Source organism: Coccinella septempunctata, chromosome 5, assembly GCF_907165205.1.
Source record: "Coccinella septempunctata chromosome 5, icCocSept1.1, whole genome shotgun sequence".
Taxonomy (NCBI): domain Eukaryota; kingdom Metazoa; phylum Arthropoda; class Insecta; order Coleoptera; family Coccinellidae; genus Coccinella; species Coccinella septempunctata.
This window is the reverse complement of record NC_058193.1, coordinates 36,769,714-36,792,593: the sequence shown is the minus strand read 5'-3', so window position 1 is coordinate 36,792,593 and position 22,880 is coordinate 36,769,714. Positions and strand designations below refer to the sequence as shown.

Here is a 22,880-nt window from a genome sequence, read left to right as displayed (position 1 = left end):
CAGCATGCTTTTCACCAAGCTACTGATGAAATTCCGCTCCATGTATTGACACAGTTATGGTAAAAGATATGGTAGGACTTGTTGAAGCATCTCTCGCTTCTATGCTTAATTGACTTAAGGTCCAAGTATCCTGGAGATCTTGCTAGCTTTGGAATACTAACATCAAATAAAGAGGCCATCAATGTGTTTCATTGTCGTCGAGGTAGGAGTTGTGTCGCCCTAGCAAGGTCAAATGCGAATTAAACCATGGTCAGCGAGTGTTATGTATCGAATATGTTAAAAATTGCACTGATTCAAATTTTGTACTTGGTAAGATTCTGTTCAATATTGCATGAGACTTAAATGCGAGAATATCTGTGTTCTGAAAATTTCAGTTCTATGAAGATCAAAAACAAATTACATATACTCCATTCATATTTATTTTAGCAGTCGGTTGGTCTTGAAATAATTTTCTCAAGTTTTTTTAAGTAGAACGGAGTAAGGTTGGCACTCATGAAATGTCGTTAATGTCATAACGCCGTTGCCACAACTTATATCAATTTTTATTAGGAAAATGCCGATATTGATTGAAAAAAGAGATAGGGCTTCAGGAAGTGCCATTTAGAATTCAGGTCCGCTCATTCAAATAGTTGTACCCTGATATTCTAGAATCCACAATACGTCAGACGATAGCAAACATATTCAATGTAAGAGAGAATTTATATAATGTTTCATCTGAATCTAAACGACTTATATTTCAGCTGAATATTTCCACAATCAGAAAGATTGTGAAAGAAGAGGATGACAAAGAATTTCCTTCTATTGGGAGACCCAAAAAAGTGGTGGCATTTGAGAATTTTATGTTTGAGTGAATTAATACGAAAAGTTTACTGCAGGACTTTCGATGAATGTCATCGTGGAATAAGTTCCCGAAAACTGATTTTTCGTTTGACTTGTCCTATACTTTGTAAATGTCTTTAGGTACCAATAAATACCTAATTATTATTATTATATCAAGTATTAAGATGAACAGCCACAAATACGCGCCAGTTATCCTGTTAATTGTTTATTCATGTGAAATTTATGTTTAAAATTGAAATTTATCTTGACTTGAAACTTGCTTTAATTTTTTTACTTATACTGATGCAAGATGATTTTTGTTGAAGAATTTAACATTCTTGTAATTATCTGTTAATTCCTTCGGGAGATACCCATTCCCAACCACTGCAACATATGCATCTTCGGGTTAATATTTTGGAAATCTACAAATGATGTAACGTATTCAAACTTTAGCCAAAGAAGATAACGAACATTAACTCTCCTCAAGTTAGTGCATATATTATGATATTATATTGATCTCTTGTATTTTCCATGCAAATAACTGGATTTGGTATGCCTTCAATCAGTTCGTATAAACTTCAATTATGTTCGTCACATATTTTCCGAAGAGATTCGACATTGTGATAAAATACGTAATAACAGAAACTTTTACGTAGAACGGGCAACATAGCGTTGATTTAAAACCCAAAAATATTTTGACAAGCGTCATAACCCCACATTTTCGTACTATACAGAGTGAAATGTAAAATTCAAATGGCCAACCGAGTGCTAAAATAAAAGTGAATGGAGTATAGATGTCCAAAAAGCTAGAAGAGATGACAATGTTTCACGTGGCAAACTCGGCGAATTTTTCCATTCTTCCCCTGAAGATATAAAGTCAATTTCCCTCAACGACCTTTGTCATCTACGTCTACACGTTCTGAATCCCAGAAAATAACTTCGAGCAAGCCACGGAACTCCAGGAATTATTCCGAAGAAATTAGCGCTGAAAATGACGGGCGATGTTTTATCGAATCCGATCGTCTGTACGTACTTCCTCCCTTAAACTTTTCCAATCACGCCTTAGAGTTTTTCGTTGAACTGTCCAAACTTGGCCTTCCCACAATAAACAGAAGCGGCCAACCTTTCTTCGTGTTTTGAACCGGGGCGGTGAAACTTTCGACGGAGTTGATGAAGATTCTTCTCCGATCGAAAACGAAGGTAGTTTTGAAGGAGGAAGCGTACTAACCTGCAAGGTATCTTTCTGTAAGTCTATTCCTTCATTATTGGCTAATTCTCCTTGATCGCTGGTGGAGATGTCGGAGGCTAAATCACAAGTAACGGTGGGGATTGGAATGGGTCGTGGATGGGACTCTATGGTGGCAATTTGCCTTTCACCGTCCCTTGGTGATGTGTTGCTGTTTCTGTCTACAGAGCCAGCCGCTGGGGCCTCCCTCGTGCTGAAACAAAAAGGACTATATTCTCATCAAGCAGAGCGTCATCACGTCTCGAAAGACGTAAAGATTTGTTCGTTAAAATTGCTATTCAACTCATACACCGCAACATCTTCTTAGTGTAATTACCTTTTGAATTTGATTGGAGACAACAAGCTCTAAGACTAGCGCATGCACCAATTTGCATCGTCACCAATGCTGTAACAACCTTTTAAATGTCCTATTTTCAAGAATATAATCGTTATGAAATGACCTAACCTAATTTCATCAACAGAAAGTGACTTGAATCGTGAAATAAAACAAACCACATGCTTTCGAAGACTTTCACGCGTCTCGTGTACAATTTCAACTCTTCCTGAAACTTTTTAGAATTCCTCACAACTGTGCCTTCCAACCACTAACAAAATGAAACTCTCACTCAACTCAGCGACAAATTCTGGACGAAGTAATGTCTGCAGAACCGAAATCTGTTTGCTAAACGCTAATTCTTCCTGCAATTACCTAATCCTCTTCTGAACATTAGTGAACTCCAATAAATTCCAAACTAAGTTCAAAACAACTCGGATGCACTTAGCTATTTCCCTTCCAGAAACGAGGTACTCCCCACTTTCAAGGGGATCCTTATAATTAACTCTTCATCGATCAGTTACCTTGAATCTGGCCCATTCCTGGGCATCATTAGAGAGGCTTGTTTCGGAAACTTCCTGATCAAAAGATGATAAACTTGGAAGTCGGTCAGAAATGGCAGAATGAGTCTCACACTCAATATCAAAAACTCATATTCCGCCCTTGAAAGTAGACAGAAGACATTTATCTATTCCTTCATAAATCCACATAGTAATATGAATATTTTGTGGAAAAAAAACTAACGATATCGGTAAAATCAGTCTGATTCACATACTCAAGAGATGAACGGTTGCCAGAAAGCATAGATACTTCTTTCAGCACTGTTTGGCATTGAAAATCAGATCTGGTTGCAATCTGCTATAGAAGATTCGGAAAATTAAGAAGAAAATCATACTAATAGTAGTATGATTCGGTCTATATAGAACGGCTAGTAAAATACGATTTGGAAGGTGCATGAGCTTAGCAAATGGTATTTTTTATGTCTTATGTTGAGAGGCTCCATATTCGTTGTTGTATTTCTAAGAATTATCATTTCATTGATCATAGGTTGAAATTTGTGGCAAAGGACTTCGATCGAGTGAATTTCAAAGAGTGTAGCTGCCTAGTCTACTTTTATCAGAATAAATATTCTCAGAAATATTCATTAGAATCATTGAGAGTCTAGTAGCTTCCATTGAAACTATCCATAAATCGATTATTCACTAATAAATGATAGATTACCTTCCATTCTTGGAATCCCCAGCTGTGTTCGTGAAACTTGTAACAGCATCTTGGGGTTGCCTTCGAGGTGGTTTTCTTATACCCCTTCTCGCTCTTGCCTTGGCTGCATAATAAATCCTTATGTAAACGAACACCATTATGCAGGATGGGATGTAGAAAGAGCCAAGAGCAGAATACAGCACGTATCCCAGTTCTTCACTCAGCTGAAAAAAAAAAGTCCACTATGAGCGATATTTCAGGTTTTCTTAATTATTTAAATTAATGATATTAGTGGAGAATACGAAATTGATTGATGAATTCATACTCGAACGAAATGCAGCAAAGCTGTGAAGTATAAGAATCTTGTACAGAACCACAAGACAAAATATAAGCACCCTTATGCAACTTCATTCTTCGAATGAACAGGATTACCCTGCTCTCTTTTGGGGAAATTCCCATTTCTGAAGCGATCCTGACTGACGGGAAAACATATTATTTCCAGATTTTCAAACATCGAATGCGGAAAAGCCACGAAGTATTTTATGTCGTAAGTTATTCGATAAAACAAGACGTATAGCCCTGTATCCTATTCAAGGAACTGTGCTGAACATTCGGTTTCATGTGGATGATTTATTTGGTTATAAATTCTTGCCTGAAACTATGGTATTTACGTTTACTCCGGAAGAGTTTCCTCGCTTTTTGCTCAGTTCGATATTTTTTCCAACAGGAAATTATAGGAAGGGTCAAGTGTTGGAAATTCGTCTTCAAGTAGGAAATTTATAGATGAATAGATTGATAATTGACAGAATTAATAGAGTCGGTTTCAGTTTTCTCCCCATTGTAGGTAAGATGAAAGAACCTTTGTAATTTGATGATAATTTTATCGCAGAAACCTTCCTAAAGCTTGACACTTCATATGAAATTCGAAGGATAGAATTGTGGTGGCATAAAAACGCTTTTGAACAAACATAATTGAGCTCCAGAGCCGATTTTATCATGAACATTTCATGAGCTCCTTATAATCTAACACAGGAAGTAAACTTTATCATTTAATGTGCGTTTAATAATTTGTCAAGATTGTTGTTGTGTTTTGCTATAAATATATATTTTTAATCCTCGTTTTTTGTGAAAATATTCTTGGTTTATTTCGCTCTAAGGTGAGACCAAATTCATAAGGGAACCCTCAGCAATGCTGGATATGAAAGGGATAGATTGGAGGGGGATTGAAGATATAAAAGTGGCGGAAAATTCCACGCTCTGTATATGGAGTGAATAAAACATCCACATCTGCCGAAACAGACGGAATTAAAGCGCTTCAATCTTGTTAACAAGTTTCTGGCCCGAAAGGACGTTTCAAAGGCATGAAAAGCTTAATGGAATATGTCTCATTCGACCGGGTTGTTCCATACGGACCAGTCTTTTCCCCATATGCATGTACGTATTCGTATGCTCAGATTATGCAGGTGAATTTAAACCAATTTAATAATGCATACGGATGAACACGCCCGCCTTGTGCATTTCTACGTGTCGGTGTCATAAAATGATAATGGAACTTTATAAATAAGCTCGTAAAAGTCGCGTATAAAACTGCTGGTTATATTTCGCGAATGTGATACTTCCCGGGAAATAACTGCTGGATGTAAAACGTCGCATTTGGTTTGCGGAGAAACTGCACCGGTTTTTAAAATCCAGGGCGAATTATGCACGGATGCCTCTGCAGAATAATGCCCTGATTTATGAGCTGTACGAAAAAACGCCATACAAAAACTTATAAAACATGCATCAGGGACATAAGATAAAATGAACGTCAATAATTCTCGAATATGAACGGTGATCTACACACAGAACAAGCAACGAATTGTTTCCCTCTTTTTTATGACCACTCTAATGAGTGAATTTTATATTCAGGGTCTTTATGAGTCATTTAAACATCGCAGTTGGCATTGAATTGCATATTGCATTGCAATCACTGAATTGACGCCCCCTGCATCACCTCTTCTTCTATTTTCATGAAGAGAGAATTACAAATATAAAGCTTCCAGTACCTACACATTTTGTAACTCTATAAGTTGATCTCTCAATTCTGCAAACAAGTTCACACATTCTCTGATTTCTAATCAACAGTGACAACGTGAATATTCGAAATGAAACTAACAAAATCACTGCAGAATTAACCGATAAGGACATAAGGTACAGTCCTGTCTTCAAAACGCTTCCTTCACGAACATGGCGTTCGGAAGAAGAGGACCAAGAAACAAACAACGAACGAGCGAAAAAATCACATCTGAGGCAATTCGAAAAGCATTTATGTATCTCAAAATTCCATTTATTCCGCTTTCCAAAGCCTACACCGATATAAATCAGCAGAGCGCGGAATGCAGGGCGAAAATGGAGATGAACAAAATTGACACAAGGAAGCAAGGAGATTTTTATTTATTTATTTCATTTATCTCTGACGAGAGGAGAAAGTGAGATGTTCTGCCGCTTGGAAACAATGAAAGGCAACTTGGTATCCTTGAAATCTGTGACAAATGGGTGGTTTCAAGGAACACAGATAAGAAAATAAGGATTTGATTGGAGAAACTCAGATTTCAGCGAAAACTAATGAATAATCCATTGAGATCTTGACAGATGACGTTTGGTGTCATAGAATTCACTGTAATCCATCTAGGAGTTTCCTCAGACGAATCTATTATATGATCCTACTCCATAAAATGAGTGCAGGATCTTCCTTAATTGAACAGTGATCTGTAATGCATAGCCCAGTCAGAAAGTCCAGTAAAACCCCTTCGATAGTGCATCGTTACAGTCAGATTGCAGTCTGTGAATGCAAGTGCGACACGCAGATCTGCCGCTAACCAGAAAATATCGAATACAACACGTCCATCAGTTGCACCAATCGCACATATCTGTCGATGATTTATTAGCAGCATTACATCAGCAACATATCTGCAATATCTACGCTGAAATGTACATTGTCGAAAGTATTCGCAGCTTGAGTTATGCTGTCATACCTAGTTTACGTCCATGAAATATTCGTACGATCCGCATGACATTCCAATATGCTGAAAAAGTAGAGATGAAGAATTGGTATGTTGTGAACTGGATGGAGAAATTAGGAAAATCAATCGAATCTTCGAAAATGTTTTTCAATGCTGGCAAATAAGTTGTGATGTGATGAGCAATTGCAATGTTGTCTGAGTTTTCAGTCTCAACATGATCAAGTTTGAGCCATATTTCAGTCATTGTTCGAAATTTGAAGATTTCAAATCTGTCGTGAAGATAAGCATTGTTTTGAGAGGAAAGTGGATTGGACTACTTGAAGAGAGATTGATAAACTTCGATTTCTCTTTGAAAAAACTCATAAATGAACCCTAAATATAGCTCAAAGAGGAGGGAAAAGAAAATCGTAGTGTGTAGGTTAGCCCTAAATGGAAAACTATTCACTTGTTGCTGGAAAACGATAAATAAGCTGTTCACGATCGCGTGATAGCATGTGTTTATTAAATAACATGCGTGTTAGTATTAATTCATTCAATTCAGAAAGAACAAATGATGACTTAATGAGTAATCAATAACTCAATTCCATTTTGGCCTAATACGAATCTCAGTTCAGCATGTTGAGAAATATATAGAAAATTTTGAACAAGAAGTAATGCAGTTCGGAATACTTTAGCTATAAAGGGCAAGGAAAAATTCACCATGAACACTGTAACATTTTTATCGATAGTTGGTATAATCCTTCTCATTATACCATAAACTATACATCACAATTAAGGCGTAATGTGCTACATTGTCTCCCTGTTTTCCAACCCCATTTTCTTTTAAGATGAGATAAAAAAGTGTCGTAGAGGAATCATAACAACCTCATGAAAAAAGCAATATAACCTTGGAAGATTATACGAACGTCCTTGTTATTGTTCTGGAGCTAAAGAACTTATTTTAATCACTCCATTTTCACATAGGCCTTTTCGTACTAGAATAAAATGAAATTCTTCAGGCACATACGTTTTAATAGGGTAGAAATTCTCGACTTATACCTATTTTTATGATCTATTGGTCAACACAACCGTTGTGAAGAATCGTAATGAGATAGTTAGTTGTTGGAAGTGCTTCATTTTTGAGGTTATGAGAGGAAAGTATGCTTAGAATCTTTTTACAGAGTGATACAGTTGCTTCAGATCTCCAAGAAAGATAACTTCGGAATTGTTTCACAACTGTGTGACTTTTTGTCTTCAAACTGTAGTTCTTTTACAATCGTTGTGTACTAGAATTTCTCGCTTTGAATCTTGGAAAATGATAATGGAAAGTGGCAGAATTATTCTGCATACATTTTGGCATGAATTTTTCCATTTCATTCGGTTATTGCATGACAACCATTCATTTGATAAATGGACTTGAAATATATATGCTTTCTTCGACAGGAGATCCGGCAGGCCATCATAAGGATAAAATTTCATATAATCCATTCTCCAGAAACGTTGGACGTTCATCAGCACACATCATTGTCTAAGCCTCGAAAGTAGAAGCAGCAAACGTCCATTATGGAGCCGGCTGCGTGAGAAAAACCCCCAGATTTTTTTGCAACCTGCCATTGACGAGGGCGGTAAATTTGGCCAGAAATTCGAAACGCATAATTCCACAAAAAGGTCCATCCAGAGCCAATATCTTATACCTTGAGAATAACCCAGTGTCGACCGCTTTCTGACTCCGGTCCCTTTTTCACATTATAGCAGCCAATATTCTCGCAGACTGCGCCAAGTATATATTTCCGTGATGGAGGAAGGAATCCGGTTATTATATCTGGAGAAGGAAGAGATGGAATCGATGTCCCTGTCCTATATATCGAAATGAAAAACTCGATGAAAACGGATCCTTTCCAGATAAATAGATCCTTTGTTCTTTGCCCTAGAACTCTACGCGCCTTTTTTTCTATAGCCACGTCCTTTGTTTTCGGCTTCCGGAAGTTTATGTGCTGAAAAAGATGAACTTTGACTCCTGGCCGGGTAATGAGAACGAATTAGTCCGGAGTAGGTGGGTTATTGGGAATGTGGAGAAGGAGATTGATAAGGAGGATCTGCTGGCGGGGAATTCAATTTGTAGTAAGGCGGACGGGTGATATAAATAGGGTTCTTGCTGGGGTTAAACCGGAAAAGAACGTAGTAAATTACGGCGAAAAGGCGATTTCGCAGATGCTGAGGTTTCTGAAGGATCGAAATCATCACCTGTAACTGGTGGCCATTGTTTTGAGCTCATTAAATCATCATCAGTATAGTATAGAATTTAGTACCAACAAAATTTATGACGTTTTAAACTTTTTTTCAGTTGAGGAAAGGGATGAAAGTCGGATGGTGCTAAGTCTGGTGAATAAGGGGTGTTTTCTAGTAATTCAAATCCTAAATCACAAATTTTTTGCATGGCAACATGAGATTTGTGTGCAGGGGCTTTGTCCTGCAAAAACAAAACTCCTTTGGATAGCTTTCCGCGTCTTTTCTCTTTAATTTTTTCCCGTTGAGTGGTCAATAATGTCGAATAGTAATCTCCGGTTTTGTTCTACCCTTATCCAAAAAATCAATCATGATTACTCCATGACAATCCCAAAAAACGGAAGCAAGACTTTTTTCAGCAGATTTTTGGACACGAAACTTCTTAGGTCTTGGAGAACCAGAGTGTCGCCATTCCAACGATTGTTGCTTTGTTTCTGGATCGTAGAAATGTACCCAAGTCTCATCCATAGTAACAATTCGGTTTTAGAAATCTACATCGTTTTCAAATCAAGCACAGATCGAACGCGATGCTTCTACCCTTGCAGGCTTTTGGTCAACATTCAAACATTTGGGGATCCATTTTACAGGAATTTTTCTCATGTCCAAATTGACGTGAACTTTATGATGAACGCGTTCGTATGAAATATTCAGTGTTTCAGATATCCGTTTTAGCCCAATTCGACGGTCTGATAGAATCATGTCATGAACTGCATCGATATTTTAGGGGACTGACACAGAAACTGTCATTCCCGATCGGTCATCATCTTCAATGGAAAATTTACTCCTTTTTAAGCTTTAAGTATAATTTTTCACGGTTGCATACAAAGGACATGATCACCAAGAGTTTAAACATATCTTCGTAAATCTGTTTACCTCTTAGCCCTTTCAAATACAGGTTCTTGATGATGGCTCGATACTGCACTTTTTCGATTTTTACAATTTCGGTGGACATCTTCATTCTTTCAATGTATTGCGTAACTCTGGTTCATTTTTGCAACCTCAAACTTCACACTGACACTTCTGATGAGTTATTGTTCGTTGCTATGGTAATGCAATATTTTTTTTATTCATGGCACTGGTCTAGGCTAACTAGAAATCAATGCATCCTCGTATCGTCTAACTTAGTTTCAAGAGTTGGGTCCTTTAAATTTTTATGGTACGTAATGGTCATAATGAGAAAACTGAAAGGCGTGGATGATATCTTGTTATCGAAAAAGATCCATCAAATCAATGAAAACCTATATTCCGAAATTCATTTCATTCGATAAAACTGTTTGTGAGATTAACATTTTTTTATGGTTTTTCAACAGCCTGTATCTTTTAAACCGAGCCGATTCGAAAAAAACGGTAGAGGAAAAAGAGTGTTTCTTTCGACCTCAAGAATCTACTGTTAACATATTTGTACGAGTCAAAGACTCACCCTGTATATTTTTAGCGGCGAACAATGTAAGTGAAATAAACGAAACCCGAAATTTTTCTCATTTCATCCACGAACTCCTCGGCTAGCAGGACCCCCATAAATTCCCCCGAATCGCCTCATGCAGGAATAAATATCGTAGCCGAGTAAACGGCGCCGTCCAAATCAGCACCGGAGTGGCCGTATATATACAATGTAATTATTTGCTAGGCCCGGTATGTACGTCGAATTCAGGCTCTACGGCTCCCGCATTAAAACACACATTGTAGAGCAATTTCTGGCGGCGGCAACCGGATTTTTGACGGTGACGCTTTCGGAATTTCCTAATTCAAAAACGGTTAAGCGCAAAGTTTCGCTCTTGACGTCGTTTTACGACCGCAACAATGTTGCAGTGACGCCCCGAACCCGACGGCGGTTAGGTAGTTTAACTTTGTATGACGAGAAGGATTTCTTCGGAGCTCGAAGCGACGCCGAAGGGGAACAATTCGACAAGTTGAGTTTTTCGTTAAAGAATCACTTCTATCGGTCTATGCAGAGCTTGGGGGACTAGGGACTGTCCACTTGATGGGCAGTCGAGTGTTTGGCCAGAGTTAAATCAAAATTTACTCATTATAAACTTCCATCTTGGCTTTACTCACAATTCAGTTGACCGTAGTCAACACGCGGTCAATACAGACTTTATTTAAAACCTTCACTTTATGGTGAATTGAAGATGTGAATACTTTGACTTATTTTTATTTGAAGTTCACCTTTCCAGTCGCGTATCTTCCAGAAAAACTATCACAGTTCGGAAAGTGATACACATTCTGAAGGAGCAACCCTTCTAGTGACAAATCTGAGAACTACAGCGATCTCAAAGCAACCGTTCGATCTTGAGAAGCTTTCAACTGAAATTTTCAATTTTCGAAAAATGCTATTTCAACGATGAAAATCCGAACGAAGGTAGCTAGGCCCATGAAATTGCTTGTAATAGATTCGGCGCATTCGAAAACCTATATTTCCATACCAAACTTTCAGATCTCCGATGCAGATTTCGAAAAAAACGAATTTTCTGTTTTTTCATTTTTCATTTTCGAGTTCACTTTGAAAGGCTGTCCACAGTGCAATTTTGCATTGGTTCATCAACTCATTGGTTTTATCGAATCTTCAAAACGACTAGTATAAATTTATTTCTCTGGAGGAATGATTAATTACCGTACTTCTCAGAGAGAGGAGCAAATATGTGATTTTAGGGGGGTCTAACCCCTTGCTCATTTTTGACCCAAAAATTTGAGATTTTCGAATTCGAGTTTTTGATCTAGTATTGAAGCCTGACTAATGCTGATTACGAAACCGGAAATCTCAATTGGATCGGAAAAGTATAACAGGAGATATCGAAGATTGAAATTTGCAATTTTTTGAAAAATGCCATTTCAACGATGAAAATCTGAACGAAGGGAGATAGTCCCTTGAAATTGCTTTTAATAGATTCAGCGTATTCGAAAACCCATATTTCCATACCAAACTTTTGGATTTAGGACGCATATTTCGAAAAAAACGAACTTTGTGTTTTTCCATTTTTCATTTTCGAGTTCACTTTGAAAGGCTGTCCACAGTGCAATTTTGCATTGGTTCATCAACTCATTGGTTTTATCGAATCTTCAAAACGACTAGTATGAATTTATTTCTCTGGAGGAATGATTAATTACCGTACTTCTCAGAGAGAGGAGCAAATATGTGATTTTAGGGGGGTCTAACCCCTTGCTCATTTTTGACCCAAAAATTTGAGATTTTCGAATTCGAGTTTTTGATTCAGTATTGAAGCCTGACTAATGCTGATTACGAAACCGGAAATCTCAATTGAATCGGAAAAGTATAACAGGAGATATCGAAGATTGAAATTTGCAATTTTTTGAAAAATGCCATTTCAACGATGAAAATCTGAACGAAGGGAGATAGTCCCTTGAAATTGCTTTTAATAGATTCAGCGTATTCGAAAACCCATATTTCCATACCAAACTTTTGGATTTAGGACGCAGATTTCGAAAAAAACGAACTTTGTGTTTTTCCATTTTTCATTTTCGAGTTCACTTTGAAAGGCTGTCCACAGTGCAATTTTGCATTGGTTCATCAAATCATTGGTTTTATCGAATCTTCAAAACGACTAGTATGAATTTATTTCTCTGGAGGAATGATTAATTACCGTACTTCTCAGAGAGAGGAGCAAATATGTGATTTTAGGGGGGTCTAACCCCTTGCTCATTTTTGACCCAAAAATTTGAGATTTTCGAATTCGAGTTTTTGATTCAGTATTGAAGCCTGACTAATGCTGATTACGAAACCGGAAATCTCAATTGAATCGGAAAAGTATAACAGGAGATATCGAAGATTGAAATTTGCAATTTTTTGAAAAATGCCATTTCAACGATGAAAATCTGAACGGAGGGAGATAGTCCCTTGAAATTGCTTTTAATAGATTCAGCGTATTCGAAAACCCATATTTCCATACCAAACTTTTGGATTTAGGACGCAGATTTCGAAAAAAACGAACTTTGTGTTTTTCCATTTTTCATTTTCGAGTTCACTTTGAAAGGCTGTCCACAGTGCAATTTTGCATTGGTTCATCAACTCATTGGTTTTATCGAATCTTCAAAACGACTAGTATGAATTTATTTCTCTGGAGGAATGATTAATTACCGTACTTCTCAGAGAGAGGAGCAAATATGTGATTTTAGGGGGGTCTAACCCCTTGCTCATTTTTGACCCAAAAATTTGAGATTTTCGAATTCGAGTTTTTGATTCAGTATTGAAGCCTGACTAATGCTGATTACGAAACCGGAAATCTCAATTGAATCGGAAAAGTATAACAGGAGATATCGAAGATTGAAATTTGCAATTTTTTGAAAAATGCCATTTCAACGATGAAAATCTGAACGGAGGGAGATAGTCCCTTGAAATTGCTTTTAATAGATTCAGCGTATTCGAGAACCCATATTTCCATACCAAACTTTTGGATTTAGGACGCAGATTTCGAAAAAAACGAACTTTGTGTTTTTCCATTTTTCATTTTCGAGTTCACTTTGAAAGGCTGTCCACAGTGCAATTTCCCATTGGCTCAGCAACTCATTGGTTTTATCGAATCTTCAAAACGACTAGTATGAATTTATTTCTCTGGAGGAATGATTAATTACCGTACTTCTCAGAGAGAGGAGCAAATATGTGATTTTAGGGGGGTCTAACCCCTTGCTCATTTTTGACCCAAAAATTTGAGATTTTCGAATTCGAGTTTTTGATTCAGTATTGAAGCCTGACTAATGCTGATTACGAAACCGGAAATCTCAATTGAATCGGAAAAGTATAACAGGAGATATCGAAGATTGAAATTTGCAATTTTTTGAAAAATGCCATTTCAACAATGAAAATCTGAACGGAGGGAGATAGTCCCTTGAAATTGCTTCTAATAGATTCAGCGTATTCGAAAACCCATATTTCCATACCAAACTTTTGGATTTAGGACGCAGATTTCGAAAAAAACGAATTTTCTCTTTTTCCATTTTTCATTTTCGAGTTCACTTTGAAAGGCTGTCCACAGTGCAATTTCCCATTGGCTCAGCAACTCATTGGTTTTTTGGAATCTTCAAAACGACTTATATGAATTTCTTGCTCTGGAGGAATGATAAAACACCGCATTTCTCAGAGGGAGGAGCAAATATGTGATTTTAGGGGGGTCTAACCCCTTGCTCATTTTTGACCCAAAAATTTGAGATTTTCGAATTCGAGTTTTTGATTCAGTATTGAAGCCTGACTAATGCTGATTACGAAACCGGAAATCTCAATTGAATCGGAAAAGTATAACAGGAGATATCGAAGATTGAAATTTGCAATTTTTTGAAAAATGCCATTTCAACGATGAAAATCTGAACGGAGGGAGATAGTCCCTTGAAATTGCTTCTAATAGATTCAGCGTATTCGAAAACCCATATTTCCATACCAAACTTTTGGATTTAGGACGCAGATTTCGAAAAAAACGAATTTTCTCTTTTTCCATTTTTCATTTTCGAGTTCACTTTGAAAGGCTATCCACAGTGCAATTTCCCATTGGCTCAGCAACTCATTGGTTTTTTGGAATCTTCAAAACGACTTATATGAATTTCTTGCTCTGGAGGAATGATAAAACACCGCATTTCTCAGAGGGAGGAGCAAATATGTGATTTTAGGGGGGTCTAACCCCTTGCTCATTTTTGACCCAAAAATTTGAGATTTTCGAATTCGAGTTTTTGATTTAGTATTGAAGCCTGACTAATGCTGATTACGAAACCGGAAATCTCAATTGGATCGGAAAAGTATAACAGGAGATATCGAAGATTGAAATTCGCAATTTTTTGAAAAATGCCATTTCAACGATGAAAATCTGAACGAAGGGAGATAAACCCTTGAAATTGCTTTTAATAGATTCAGCGTATTCGAAAACCCATATTTCCATACCAAACTTTTGGATTAAGGACGCAGATTTCGAAAAAAACGAACTTTGTGTTTTTCCATTTTTCATTTTCGAGTTCACTTTGAAAGGCTGTCCACAGTGCAATTTTGCATTGGTTCATCAACTCATTGGTTTTATCGAATCTTCAAAACGACTAGTATGAATTTATTTCTCTGGAGGAATGATTAATTACCGTACTTCTCAGAGAGAGGAGCAAATATGTGATTTTAGGGGGGTCTAACCCCTTGCTCATTTTTGACCCAAAAATTTGAGATTTTCGAATTCGAGTTTTTGATTCAGTATTGAAGCCTGACTAATGCTGATTACGAAACCGGAAATCTCAATTGGATCGGACGAGTATAACAGGAGATATCGCAGATTGAAATTTGCAATTTTTGAAAAATGCCATTTCAACGATGAAAATCTAAACGAAGAGGGTTATGCTCACGATTTTATTTTCAATCTATTCTTCGTGTTCGAAAACCTATATTTCCATACCAAACTTTCAGATCTCCGACGCAGATTTCGAAAAAAACGAATTTTCTGTTTTTCCATTTTTCATTTCCGAGTTCACTTTGAAAGGCTATCTACAGTGCAGTTTTCCAGTGGCTCATCAACTCACTGGTTTTTTGGAATCTTCAAAACGACTACTATGAATTTCTTTCTCTGGAGGAATGATAAAACACCGTACTTCTCAGAGAGAGGAGCTAATATGTGATTTTAGGGGGGTCTGACCCCTTGCTCATTTTTGACCCAAAAATTTGGAATTTTCGAATTCGCGTTTCTGATCTAGTATTGAAGCCTGAGTAGTGCTGATTACGAAACCGGAAATCTCAATTGGATCGGACGAGTATAACAGGAGATATCGCAGATTGAAATTTGCAATTTTTGAAAAATGCCATTTCAACGATGAAAATCTAAACGAAGAGGGATATGCTCACGATTTTATTTTCAATCTATTCTTCGTGTTCGAAAACTACTATTTCCATACCAAACTTTTGGATCTCCGACTCCGATTTCGAAAAAAACGAATTTTCTGTTTTTCCATTTTTCATTTCCGAATTCACTTTGAAAGGCTGTCCTCAGTGCAATTTTCCATTGACTCATCAACTCAATGGTTTTTTGGAATCTTCAAAATGACTAGTATGAAGTTCTTTCTCTGGAAGAATGATAAAACACCGTACTTCTCAGAGGAAGGAGCAAATATGTGGTTTTAGGGGGGTCTAACCCCTTGCTCATTTTTGACCCAAAAATTTGAGATTTTCGAATTCGAGTTTTTGATTCAGTATTGAAGCCTGACTAATGCTGATTACGAAACCGGAAATCTCAATTGGATCGGAACAGTATAACCGGAGATATCGAAGATTGAAATTTGCAATTTTTTGAAAAATGCCATTTCAACGATGAAAATCTGAACGAAGGGAGATAGTCCCTTGAAATTGCTTTTAATAGATTCAGCGTATTCGAAAACCCATAATTCCATACCAAACTTTTGGATTTAGGACGCAGATTTCGAAAAAAACGAACTTTGTGTTTTTCCATTTTTCATTTTCGAGTTCACTTTGTGCTGTCCACAGTGAAATTTTGCATTGGTTCATCAACTCATTGGTTTTATCGAATCTTCAAAACGACTAGAATGAATTTATTTATCTGGAGGAATGATTAATTACCGTACTTCTCAGAGAGAGGAGCAAATATGTGATTTTAGTGGGGTCTAACCCCTTGCTCATTTTTGACCCAAAAATTTGAAATTTTCGAATTCGATTTTTTGATTCAGTATTGAAGCCTGACTAATGCTGATTACGAAACCGGAATTTTCAATTGGATCGGAAAAGTATAACAGGAGATATCGAAGATTGAAATTTGCAATTTTTTGAAAAATGCCATTTCAACGATGAAAATCTGAACGAAGGGAGATAGTCCCTTGAAATTGCTTTTAATAGATTCAGCGTATTCGAAAACCCATATTTCCATACCAAACTTTTGGATTTAGGACGCATATTTCGAAAAAAACGAACTTTGTGTTTTTCCATTTTTCATTTTCGAGTTCACTTTGAAAGGCTGTCCACAGTGCAATTTTGCATTGGTTCATCAACTCATTGGTTTTATCGAATCTTCAAAACGACTAGTATGAATTTATTTCTCTGGAGGAATGATTAATTACCGTACTTCTCAGAGAGAGGAGCAAATATGTGATTTTAGGGGGGTCTAACCCCTTGCTCATTTTTGACCCAAAAATTTGAGATTTTCGAATTCGAGTTTTTGATTCAGTATTGAAGCCTGACTAATGCTGATTACGAAACCGGAAATCTCAATTGGATCGGAACAGTATAACCGGAGATATCGAAGATTGAAATTTGCAATTTTTTGAAAAATGCCATTTCAACGATGAAAATCTGAACGAAGGGAGATAGTCCCTTGAAATTGCTTTTAATAGATTCAGCGTATTCGAAAACCCATAATTCCATACCAAACTTTTGGATTTAGGACGCAGATTTCGAAAAAAACGAACTTTGTGTTTTTCCATTTTTCATTTTCGAGTTCACTTTGTGCTGTCCACAGTGAAATTTTGCATTGGTTCATCAACTCATTGGTTTTATCGAATCTTCAAAACGACTAGAATGAATTTATTTATCTGGAGGAATGATTAATTACCGTACTTCTCAGAGAGAGGAGCAAATATGTGATTTTATTGGGGTCTAACCCCTTGCTCATTTTTGACCCAAAAATTTGAAATTTTCGAATTCGATTTTTTGATTCAGTATTGAAGCCTGACTAATGCTGATTACGAAACCGGAATTTTCAATTGGATCGGAAAAGTATAACAGGAGATATCGAAGATTGAAATTTGCAATTTTTTGAAAAATGCCATTTCAACGATGAAAATCTGAACGAAGGGAGATAGTCCCTTGAAATTGCTTTTAATAGATTCAGCGTATTCGAAAACCCATAATTCCATACCAAACTTTTGGATTTAGTACGCAGATTTCGAAAAAAACGAACTTTGTGTTTTTCCATTTTTCATTTTCGAGTTCACTTTGAAAGGCTGTCCACAGTGAAATTTTGCATTGGTTCATCAACTCATTGGTTTTATCGGATCTTCAAAACGACTAGAATGAATTTATTTCTCTGGAGGAATGATTAATTACCGTACTTCTCAGAGAGAGGAGCAAATATGTGATTTTAGGGGGGTCTAACCCCTTGCTCATTTTTGACCCAAAAATTTGGAATTTTCGAATTCGAGTTTCTGATCTAGTATTGAAGCCTGAGTAGTGCTGATTACGAAACCGGAAATCTCAATTGGATCGGACGAGTATAACAGGAGATATCGCAGATTGAAATTTGCAATTTTTGAAAAATGCCATTTCAACGATGAAAATCTGAACGAAGAGGGATATGCTCACGATTTTATTTTCAATCTATTCTTCGTGTTCGAAAACTAATATTTCCATACCAAACTTTTGGATCTCCGACTCCGATTTCAAGAAAAACGAATTTTCTGTTTTTCCATTTTTCATTTTCGAGTTCACTTTGAAAGGCTGTCTACAGTGCAATTTTCCATTGGCTCAGCAACTCATTGTTTTTTTGGAATCTTCAAAACGACTAATATGAATTTCTTTCTCTGGAGGAATGATAAAACACCGCATTTCTCAGAGGGAGGAGCAAATATGTGATTTTCGGGGGGTCTAACCCCTTGCTCATTTTTGACCCAAAAATTTAAAATTTTCAGATTCGAGTTTTTGATCTAGTATTGAAGCCTGACTAGTGCTGATTACGAAATCGGAAATCTCAATTGGATCGGTCAAGTATAACAGGAGATATCGCAGATTGAAATTTGCAATTTTTGGAAAATGCCATTTCGAAGATGAAAGTCGCGTATCTTCCAGAAAAATCATCACAGATCAGAAAGTGATGCACATTCCGAAGAAGCATCTCTTCTTGTAATAAATCTAAGAACTACAGCGATCTCGAAGCAACCGTTCGGTCTTGACGGAATTTTAATTGACCCCATCTTTTGTTTGTGCAGTATCAACTTCTGAATTTTAAAATACAACTTGCAGATAATATATTCATTCAGAAAATAACAGAGAAATAATGGATAGATATTTGCACTTTACTCTGAGGAACACTCATCTAACTTGAAGTGTGCTCACTTCACATGCAGGCAGCTTTCCTTCCTCTTTCTAAGACCTAACCAAGTCTCAATTTCGTCTAAACAGAAGTCTTGGATATGGAGCATTGCGACACTAATCAATCTCAATTTCTTATTTGCTTTTCTACATGAGTTACTTCTACATAATCCCCCAGTGTAATATCTTCCTGCTCATAGAACCAAACAGCACAAACATAATCTCTATGCCTATTCATCTTCCCATATTTGTATTTCCGGAATTCCCAGCCTCCTCAATCAACAATCGAACGTGATCTGCGTCTGATGTGGAGACAGCCGCGTTGCTCATTCCAGTAACAACAGTTCGATAAATAATTGTTCATTCCAATAACAAATAGAACGTATTATAGATCGAAGCCGAGATCCGAACCGTGCAGTAATTTGACGTGGCATTGTAGCCGACGTGCGAGAGAAAACAATAGTTTTGTGGATTTGGTGCTGCAGAGTCATATGGAGAGCTGGGCTCGTATTCGCGAAAATTATTTCGCCAGAAAATTGATTGGGTTACTTCCCCGTACCGAAGAAATAATGCTATGGGTGTCACGTATCACGTTGGGGTTGATTGAAGTCCTAGAGAAAACCTAATCCCAGTACATCTCACTACCTACGAGGATGTATTGATATCTATTAGCCTAGACCAGTTCCATGCATAAAAAAAATATTGGGCTACCATAGCAACGAACAATAACTCATTAGAAGTGTCAGTGTGAAGTTTGAGGTCAAAAAAGTAAACCAGAATTACGCAATAAATTAAAAGAATGAAGATGTCCACCGAAATTGTGAAAATCGAAAAATCGGAGTATCGATCCATCATCAAGTATCTGTATTCAAAAAGGTTAAGAGGTAAGCAGATTTACGAAGATATGCTTAATACCCTTGGTGATCAATGTCCTTCGTATGCGACCGTGAAAAATTGGACTGCAAGCTTCAAAAGAGGTATATTTTCCATTGAAGATGATGACAGATCAGGAAGGCCAGTTTCTGTGTCAGTCACCGAAAATATCGATGCAGTTCATGACATGATTTTATCAGACCGTCGAATTGGCTAAAAATGATATCTGAAGCACTGAATATTTAATACGAACGCGTTCACCATATAGTTCACGTCAATTTGGACATGAGAAAAATTGCTGCAAAATGGATCCCCAAATGTTTGAATGTTGACCAAAAGCGAGCAAGGCTAGAAGCATCGCGTTCAATCTGTGCTCGATTTGAAAACGATGTAGACTTCTTAAACCGAATTGTTACTAGGGATTAGACTTGGGTACATTTCTACGATCTAGAAAAAAAAAAAACAATCGATGGAATGGCGACACTCTGGTTCTCCAAGACCTAAGAAGATTCGTGTCCAAAAATCTGCTGGAAAAGTTCTTGCTTCAGTTTTTTGGGATTGTCATGGAGTAATCATGATTGATTTTTTGGGTAAGGGTAGAACAATAACCGGAGATTACTATTCGACATTACTGAACACTCTGCGGGAAAAAATTTTAAAACAACCCTGTACACAAATCTCATGTTGCCATGCAAAAAATTCGTGATTTAGGGTTTGAATTACTAGAACACCACCCTTGTTCACCAGGTTTGGGTTCATCCGACTATCATCATTTTCTTCCAACGAGGAGGTAATAAAAGCTGTGGAGGTCTAGAGCAAGAAGAAACATTTTTTTTGAAAGGTCTAGAGACTTTGCAGTTCCGCTGTAATAAATGTATCCAATTAAGAGGAGAACATGTTGAGTAATAGAATATTTTGACATTGAAATTTTGTTTGCTTGTATAGTAGGCTAAAAATTTTTCAATATATCCTCGTACAGTGATCCTGCTGTCTGGTATAGGTAATTCTATCATGTTTTTGGAGTTGACAGTTTGCTTTATACCATTATTATATCTGCTGTCTTCACCTTAACAGTTCTTCCTTTCCTGATTCATATCCAATTCTGTTATTTATTTCAGACAATACGATTACAAGACTGTCGAGTAAACCTTGATGGTCCAACTCTTTACTCAATTTGTATCAGAGGGACAAGGACATTTGGCAGTCTGTATGGAACACGAGCATTTTTTTTAACAAAGAATTTGTTACTGATACTTCGAATACAGTTGCTTGTTTGGAACTTCCTAGAAAAATATGGTTCATTCAAAACCGTATAAGAACATGAATTTCAGATGGAATACAGTTTTGAATGGGGGGAAAGCAGAGGAAACAATAAATAATCTTGATAATAATTGTCCTATTTGCAAATTTTAGAGTGGTTTTGAGGCTATACACGCAGTTGTCGAATCAGTTTTGGATTAGGTGGTGAATTTTGAATTAATTCTGAAATATCGAATTTAATTTTATTGGTTTTCATTTTCGGCTTCTGTTATCTTTCTATTTCAGCCTGATCTACATGCTAAAATTGAGAATTTCGTTGATTTTTGTATGGAATTAGACCAACTGACCACTTTGGTCAATCTTGAGAACGCTGTTCGCTACCTATTCCTCTATACTTTTTTCCGGTTTCCGAAACAACTCGATAATTTTTTGTTTCATCTGGGACCCTAATAAAACCCGATAAATCAGGAAATCAAGGAGGGTCGAAACGCCCGAATGAAACGTGGAAAATTAGTCTTTCTCGAACGATTAATCTCAGGCTAACGGCCTGACAGGACTGCGATTTGTCAAATATTCAACCCATAGTTCGTTAAACGCAGATAGAATTAGGTTAATGCAGTTTTTGTGCAGCCGCTAGATGTTGGGAATCTGTTTTTATATCGGGCCATTTTATATGCCATAAAGGGGTTTTATGGCGAGCCTGGTCGTGCGTGACCAAGAATCAGTCTGTTTCATTTTTGGTGAGTGCAGGTTGGGGAAGACGTGATTATTGATGCTTGAATGGACGAGGGTTCTTGGTTTTGTTGTTTCTGTGAGAAATGACTGGTGGGATCATTCATCTGGATATAACGTTATTTGCTATGTCCCTTCATATGAGAGAAATACACATAAAAGTTGACATTTCCGAGAAAGATTATCGAAGATCTACCTACTTATACGAGGATATATTGAAAAATTCTCAGCCTGCTATAGAACTAAACAAATTTCAATGTGAAATATTTTATCACTCAACAAATTCTCCTTTTAATTGAAGACATTTATTACAGCGAACCTGCAACGTCTCTAAACCTTTCAAAAAAATGTTTCTTCTTGCTCTGCAAGCCAGAAGATGAAGATTGAGCCAAATCTGGTGAATAACGGGGGTGTTATAGTAATTAACACCCTCAATCACAAATTTTTTGCATGGGATTTGTGTGCAGGGGCTTTGTCCTGCAAAAACAAAACACATTTGGATAGTTTTCCGCGTCTTTTCACTTTAATTTTTCCCCTAGAGTGGTCAGTAATGCCGAATAGTAATTTTCGGTTATTGTTCCACCCTTATCCAGCAAATCAATCATGATCACTCCATGGCAATCCCAAAAAACCGAAGCAAGAACTTTTCCAGCAGATTTTTGGACACGAAACTTCTTAGGTCTTGCAGAACCAGAATGTCACCATTCTATCGGTTGTTGCTTCGTTTCTGGATCGTAGAAATGTACCCAAGTCTCATCTATAGTAACAATTCGGTTTAAGAAGTCTACATCGTTTTCAAATCGAGCACAGATCGAACGCGATGCTTCTACCCTTGCACCCTTTTGGTCAACATTCAAACATTTGGGGATCCATTTTGAAGCAATTTTTCTCATGTCCAAATTGACGTGAACTATAATGGTGAACGCGTTCGTATGAAATATTCAGTGCTTCAGATATCCGTTTTAGCAGAATTTGACGATCTGATAAAATCATGTCATGAACTGCATCGATATTTTCGGGTACTGACACAGAAACTGGCCTACCCGATCGGTCATCATCTTCAATGGAAAATTGACCTCTTTTGAAGCTTGCAGACTGATTTTTCACGGTCGCATACGAAGGATATTGATCGCCAAGGGATTTCCACAATTTCGGTGGACATCT

The 22,880-nt window shown here is 37.0% G+C and overlaps 1 protein-coding gene across 2 annotated transcripts in view; it reads right to left on the bottom strand.

Moving 5' to 3' along the window:
- Nucleotides 1-22,880, bottom strand: part of LOC123313507 (alpha-2C adrenergic receptor) — a 128,450-nt gene that overhangs the window by 1,339 nt on the left and 104,231 nt on the right. For both annotated transcript variants that reach the window (XM_044898421.1, XR_006537745.1), the window contains exons 2-3: nt 3,600-3,802; nt 2,048-2,258 (exon numbers count right to left, since the gene is read on the bottom strand). In XM_044898421.1, the coding sequence (XP_044754356.1) occupies nt 2,048-2,258; nt 3,600-3,802 (414 nt within the window). The remainder of the gene's footprint in view (nt 1-2,047; nt 2,259-3,599; nt 3,803-22,880) is intronic.